General features: G+C 44.7%; 1 protein-coding gene across 1 annotated transcript; it reads left to right on the top strand.

Moving 5' to 3' along the window:
- The first annotated feature begins 609 nt into the window (after nt 1-609).
- HSPA2 (heat shock protein family A (Hsp70) member 2) lies at nt 610-5,047 on the top strand. The gene has a single exon (XM_078660306.1). It carries the CDS (start codon nt 901-903, stop codon nt 2,809-2,811), a length of 1,911 nt encoding a protein of 636 aa, XP_078516432.1. The 5' UTR covers nt 610-900; the 3' UTR covers nt 2,812-5,047.
- The last annotated feature ends 2,453 nt before the right edge of the window (nt 5,048-7,500 follow it).

Here is a 7,500-nt window from a genome sequence, read left to right as displayed (position 1 = left end):
TAACACTCATAGTCCACACACCAGAAGGATGATCAGCCGCCAAAAATGTCCAGTGAGGGGGAGGGGCAAAAATCGTGCTAGAAACACATTATAATTCCGTGGCAGGAGAGAATTTAAAGGCGAGTTTATTACTCTAGATTAGAACCGAATCAAAAAAAGGGGACGGATGGCGAAAATAGACATATTAGCAATTTCCCTAATCAGCTGCATACACGTTACATTTAATCTGTTTTCAGAACATAAATCAGCACTTCTTGATGTTTTAATCAAGAAACACGACTATCCCAGTAGACTGGGAGTTGAACATGGGTCATTTGCTTTTAATTGTCGAGAAAAATCGGGATCCATAGACTCAGCAGCGAATAGCAAGCACCGTCAAGTGAAGCAGCACACTTGAAAAAAATTACATTGGAGATGTATAATTTATTTTAAATTCTTAAAATAATTAGTTTTCTTTTTTTGTTCAGTAACTACTTAACTGGTCCCCCTCGTCCTTTCTTCCTTTCGCATGATTTGCATGATAGTCTTTCTTTAATATCTAATTTTTTTTGACAGATCTGAAATGGGCGTGGGTGATGACACAAAAGCGAGTGGCGATTGGTTGGAAGCTAGCCGCGAGGATCAAATTGCTGACACGCTCGAGAAGAAGGTGAAAAGCGGTTATAAAAGTGCGCGTGTTGGCCGTCTAGCCCGGCTGTCATCGACAGAGATCCGGAGCGCTCGTGACGTTGCGCGTGGATGCAGCAGTTTAACTGTTGCGCAGCTTCGTAGAGTTTCTGAAAGTCTCGGCGCCTACTCCAGGTTCGCGGCGTAGCTCACGGTTACTGCACCCGGAAGGCTGAGAGTGTATCTTGTAATAGCCCAGAGTGAACAACTGGCCGACCGAGGATACCTTTGAGGATGACAGCCAAGGGTCCAGCAATTGGCATTGATCTGGGCACAACCTACTCATGTGTGGGCGTCTTCCAGCATGGCAAAGTGGAGATTATTGCCAATGACCAGGGCAACCGCACGACGCCCAGCTACGTAGCCTTCACAGACACCGAGCGGCTGATAGGCGACGCCGCAAAAAATCAAGTCGCTATGAACCCCACTAACACTATCTTCGATGCCAAGAGGCTGATCGGACGGCGCTTTGATGACGCCACTGTGCAGGCAGACATGAAACACTGGCCCTTCAAGGTGGTGAATGAGGGTGGCAAACCGAAGGTGCGGGTGGAGTATAAGGCCGAGGAACGCACCTTTTTCCCGGAGGAGATTTCATCCATGGTGCTGACTAAGATGAAAGAAGTGGCTGAAGCTTACCTGGGGCAGCCAGTGGCCAACGCCGTAGTGACAGTTCCTGCCTACTTCAATGATTCGCAGCGCCAAGCCACCAAGGATGCTGGCACCATCTCAGGCCTGAATGTGCTGCGGATCATCAATGAGCCCACAGCAGCGGCCATTGCCTACGGGCTGGACAAGAAGGGCTCTGGTGGTGGTGAGAAGAATGTGCTCATCTTCGACTTGGGTGGGGGAACCTTTGATGTGTCAGTGCTCACCATTGATGATGGCATCTTTGAGGTAAAGTCCACCGCTGGAGACACACATCTGGGTGGTGAGGACTTTGACAATCGTATGGTTACTCACTTCATTGAGGAGTTCAAACGTAAGCATAAGCGTGACCTGGCTCCCAACAAGCGAGCCATACGGCGTCTTCGCACTGCCTGCGAGCGTGCCAAACGTACTCTGTCTTCCAGCACCCAGGCTAGCTTGGAGATTGACTCACTCTTTGAGGGCATTGATTTCTACACATCCATCACTCGAGCTCGTTTTGAAGAACTCAATGCTGACCTCTTTCGTGGCACTCTAGAGCCTGTGGAAAAGTCCCTGCGTGACGCCAAACTCGACAAGGGCCAGATTCGAGAGATTGTGTTGGTCGGCGGCTCCACTCGGATTCCCAAGATACAACGGCTTTTGCAGGATTTCTTCAATGGAAAAGAGCTCAATAAGAGCATCAATCCTGATGAAGCAGTAGCCTACGGTGCTGCTGTACAAGGTGCTATCCTGATTGGGGACAAGTCGGAGAATGTGCAGGACCTGCTACTGCTTGATGTTGCACCCCTCTCTCTGGGCATTGAAACAGCAGGTGGTGTGATGACCACTCTCATCAAGAGGAACACCACCATCCCCACCAAGCAGACCCAGATCTTCACCACCTACTCAGACAACCAGACTAGCGTGCTTGTACAGGTTTACGAGGGTGAGCGTTCCATGACCAAAGATAACAACATCTTGGGCAAGTTTGACTTAACTGGTATTCCTCCAGCCCCACGTGGAGTGCCACAGATCGAGGTAACATTTGACATTGATGCCAATGGGATCCTAAATGTATCAGCTGTGGACAAGAGCACCGGCAAAGAGAACAAGATCACTATCACCAACGACAAGGGCCGGCTGAGTAAGGATGATATTGAGCGCATGGTCAACGAAGCAGAGAAGTACAAGACAGAGGATGAGGCCAATCGTGAACGAGTTACAGCTAAGAATGCCCTGGAGTCCTACGCATACCATGTCAAGCAGACTATGGAGGATGAAAAGTTGCGCAGCAAGTTGAGTGAGCAAGATAAGTCAAAGGTCCTCACCAAGTGCCAGGAGGTGGTCAGCTGGCTGGACAAGAACCAGATGGCTGAGAAGGAGGAGTTTGAGCATAAGCAGAAAGAGCTGGAGCAGATTTGCAACCCAATCATCAGCAAGTTGTACCAAGGGGGCGGCCCACGCAGTGGCAGCACTGGCGACAGTGGGGGCCCCACCATCGAGGAGGTGGACTAGAAGCAGCCAATGCATCTTACAAGCTCCATGCAGTTTTCTCTTCAACTCAGCTACACCATGATCACTCCGTCACTCAACTCGTTTTCCAAACTGACCCCCTAATTCTTGCAGTTGCCTGTTCCCCCTCCCTCATCCTTGTAATCTGCTGTTACCCACCCTTTTGATCTTTTCTGTATGCTCGTCAGCTCCTTGATTTCTGTAGTGTGCTCTACGCCATAACATAACAACCTTCTGCACCCTTTACTCTGTTCGTCAATTCACTGATCAGTCCTATGATTTTAGCAGTCAGCCCTTCAACTCATCAGTCACCAAACCCTGTGGCCTGCACCTCATCACCCCTCTGACCTATGCAGACTAATTTGTATCTCACCTCTCTGACATCTTGCAGCATGCACTGGACCGACTCTCTGATATCAGCAGCCTTCTATTCACCTCACCTACTTGCTGAGCCCTGCAGTCAGCTTTTCACCTCACGAATCTCTGTAAAACCTGTAGTTTTGCACACCTGTTTCCTGATCTTTGCAATCTAATTTTGCACCTCACTAAATTCCAGATCCCGGCAGTCTGCACCAGACCACCTCCCTGCTCTCAGCAGCCTGCTCTTCTCGCATCAGCCTCCTCATCTTTAAGGTCACTTCTTTGCCTCAAAAACTGCTCAAACCCTGTGGTCTACACATCACCACCTCACTTAACCTTGCTTACTATACTGTACCTCACCTTGCTGACTTCTTGCAGTATGCTCCCGACTGACCCCTGATCTCAGCAGTGTTTCACCTAACTGATCTCCTGATTCTTGCAGTCAGCTCCTCACCTTACTGACTAAACTCTGTGGTCGGAACCTCACCGTCTTCTAATGCTTGCACACTGACCTGCACCTCACTCCCTTCCATGAGCTTGCCCCAAACCAGCCCCCTAATTTGAACAGTCTGCTACTCACTATTCCTCCATACTGACGCCTACAGTCATCTCTTGACCTCATCAGTCCTTCATATCGCCATTCACCTCATCAATCCCAGTCCCTGATTGCCTCCTACTCCAAAGCCACTCTTCACCTAGCCAATGCCCCGTGATTTGCACCTGAATGCCCTTGATCATTTCAAGTTGATTTGCACCTCACCTCACAGACTCATTATACCTCAGCTCGCATTATATGCCAGATCACACCCTGCTCTCAAATGTATTGTTCACCTCACCACAGTATCCGTGTAGTCACTCAACAGTTGACCCCCAGTTATTACAGTCAGCACCTCACCAGCTCCCTCATATTTGCATGCTAATCTGCACCTCACCGACTTCTGCAGTCTGCACCAGAAAGACCTCCAGATTTCAACATTCTGCTCCTCATTTCATCAACCTTCCTCGGCGGTCTGCTTTTCATCTACTCGACCCCGGTCCCCATCTTGTAGTTTGCACCTCACCAGTACCCCTATCTTTGCAGAGTAATCTGTACCTCACCCAGTTCCTCAAGTGGGCACCTCACTGCCCTGATCTGCGCAGACTAGTTTTCATTCCACTCTTTTCATGCTGTCCGCCACAGACTCAACCCTGATCCTGCAGTCTGCCCTTCACCTTAATAACGTTCTATCTCTATAAAGTCTGCGGTTTATTACATTGAGCCCCCAAACCTTGTGGTGTGCACCTTGTTTACCCCTGAGGTTTGCAGCCCTCACACACCTCTGATCCTTGTAGTCTGCACCAGCTGACTTCTGCGCTCTTCCCCTCACTGTCCCTTAATAAGCATACTCTAATTTCACTGCTTTCCTCTGTCGGTTCCTTTAGCCTCCAGCTCGCCAACGCCCTTACGCTGTATGCACCAAAACACACTCGTTCTGCTCTGCCTGTACTTCCGCTGTATGCACCAAAACACACTCGTTCTGCTCTGCCTGTACTTCCACTGTATGCACCAAAACGCACTCGTTCTGCCTGCCTGTACGTTTTACCATTGGATTCTAAGTTGTACACGCCCGCGTTTCGGGAGAATTGGGTTGCACTGGGGGGACCTCGGGTTGGTTAATGTATTTGTGCATATTTGTATTCAGAGTTATAGATTTTGCATGAATCTTTTTCAATAGTTCTTACATGTTTTTTTTGTTCCTTGCAGCTTCTCATGTCATAGGAGTTTGGAAACGGTAGCTTTACACTTACGATAACTTTTACTTACGTTTTTTACCAAAATATTTTATGATTGGTAACTAATAAAATTAATTGGAATTTTTGTTGAGTTTACTCCAAAATATTCAATGTGTAGTCTATGTTTTCTTTGATGTTTCCTGCATTTGTTTAGGCTTTTTATTTCTTTTATTTCATGTTGTAGGCCCAATATTATTTTTCTAACATCACTATATTTTAACCTTTTAGATTGGTCTGCGGCTGGATTATATGTTGTCGAGGGCCTGGGTGGTTCTGTCATGCTCTGCTTTTAAACGATTAAGCAATAACATTTAGTAATAATAGTATGTTTCGTTTCTAAGGAGTGGAGACTTTAATTTGGCTGCTTGCTTGTTCTTTTCAACCTTGTATTTTTTTTTAATTGGTCTTTGTATTTTCTGTTTTATTACAGTGCACATATTGTATTCTCCGGTGACATTTTTCTTCATTCGGTTACCTAGTCATACACCTTCAATCGTGATTTATACAGGTCAATACAGATATATTTAGTTACAAAAGGCAGAGTAAAAAATGTGTAATTAAAAAATGTATGGCGCAAGCCTGTGAAGCCTTTATGAAATACTCAAACTTGAGCCCCGTCACTATTCCCCTTTTATGTTCTCCAACTAGGTTGGCACTAACTATATACTAATTCATACGTACAGATCCTTTTTTTTGTTAAGGGTCTGTGTAGGATTGTTCTAGTTTACAGAAGTACTTTTTATTTTAGTAGAAGAGCTATCTAGTTCTTCCGATCTTATCACTGATAAGATCACTGTTTTAATTAAAGGAGCCATCTAGCTCTTTTTTTCTAGCTACATATAAATAGTTTGTTGACAAGTTATCTAGCACATATTCCTAGCTACAGATAAGTACACTTTTATTATAGCTACAGAACTGTTATTGTTTTTATTAAAAGTGCTTTCTAGCACTATTTTCACCGAGCTAATAAAGGAGCTATGTGGCGCTTTCTAGCTGCAAGTAAGTTGTGTTATTAAAAGAGCTATCTAGCAGTGTTTTCTACTTACAGATAATCGAATTGTTTCTGTGAAAGGGCTATCTAGTGCGTTCATTGCAGCAAATACACATATGATTTTATGAAAGAAGGTATGTAGTACTTTTTATTGGTAATGGTACAAGAGGCAAGCTAGGTTTTTTTCTAGCTGAAACTATCGTAGCTGTAAGATTCTTGCTGTTGCGATAAATTCAAATGTAATACTTACAAATACACTATATTCTGACTATGTCTTGATTACTTGATTAAATGGGCCATCACGTAGTGTTGTTCATGTGGAGATTTGTGAAGCAATTGCTCAAAGGGAATATGAAACACTTTTTTAGGTACATAATACTATAGAGATTGGTAAAGGGACTGCCTAACCATCCCTTTTTGCTTGAACAAAGAACACCAGGAAATTAAAATCTGTACATAGCACTTTTTGCTAATAAGACTCAATGTAACTCTCTTAAAGGGGTTGTGCCTCCCCTTTATGTTAGCTAGACATAAGTTATGTGTTTTTTTAAAGGAAGAACCAATGTTTTGTTTCAAGCAACAATAAGTATATTGTTTTACTTCTGAGTACAGATAATTACATTGACTTTAAGGGGCTCTTTAGTGCTTTAATTTTCACTAGGGGTGAGTAGATGGTTTTCATTAAAGTACCTACTTGTTTTTTAATAGCTGCAGATAATTGTTTTAGTAAATCGGACTATCTAATCCTTTTATTCTAGCCTGATATGTATATTGATTTATTAAAGGAGCGATGCAGTACTTTATTCTAGCTGCATATAAAAACATGGTTTTATTAAAGGGTACATCTAACACTTTCATTGTAATTTTAAGTAAGTACATTGGTTTATTAATGGGGCTATCCAACATTTTCTAAGTCCAGCTAAATAAAGTGCTTGTGTAAAAGTGGCAATTTAGCAGTTTTTTTTGCGTATCTTCAAATAGGTAGCTAGCAACTTCTTGCTTACAAAGGGTTATTGAGCTGTGTGCCCTTTTATATCATAAAGTGCTGATGGTGACTTTGCAGTTACTTTATTTATCCTGTATGTAGGTACAAGTAGATTCCTTGATTAAGAAAGATTACTTGATTGAAAGACAGTGGTGGCTGGTAAGTACAACTGAGAGGGGGCAGGGGGTGCGCACCCACACACCCATACCTGCCAACTCACATGGTGCCACTGTGTGACACAGATATAGGCTCCCATCACTGTCGCCCCATGAGGAGCTGATATCACACAGTGGCAGGGAAAACTAGCTGAAATCCACTGTAAATAGTGGTTTTCCAGCTTGTTTTCCGAGGCTTTGAACTGGCGACATCCATTAAGGGGTGTCGCCGCCAGCCTCAGCAAGCTTTTTTTGAAGGGGTGGAGGAGGGTTGGGGCCGGTGGGTTCAAAAGTGTCTCGTAGGTACTTCTCGCCATGAGGCCCCACCCCCTTCAAGACCCAGCCCCCTCCTCACACGATGAGACTGTTCTTCAAGTTGGCAGGTATGCACACTCAAACGCATGTATTCACATGCAGGACCGTGCACA

The sequence above is a fragment of the Lissotriton helveticus genome, chromosome 9 (genome assembly GCF_964261635.1).
Source record: "Lissotriton helveticus chromosome 9, aLisHel1.1, whole genome shotgun sequence".
NCBI lineage: Eukaryota > Metazoa > Chordata > Amphibia > Caudata > Salamandridae > Lissotriton > Lissotriton helveticus.
This window is presented reverse-complemented; position numbering and strand designations above follow the sequence as displayed.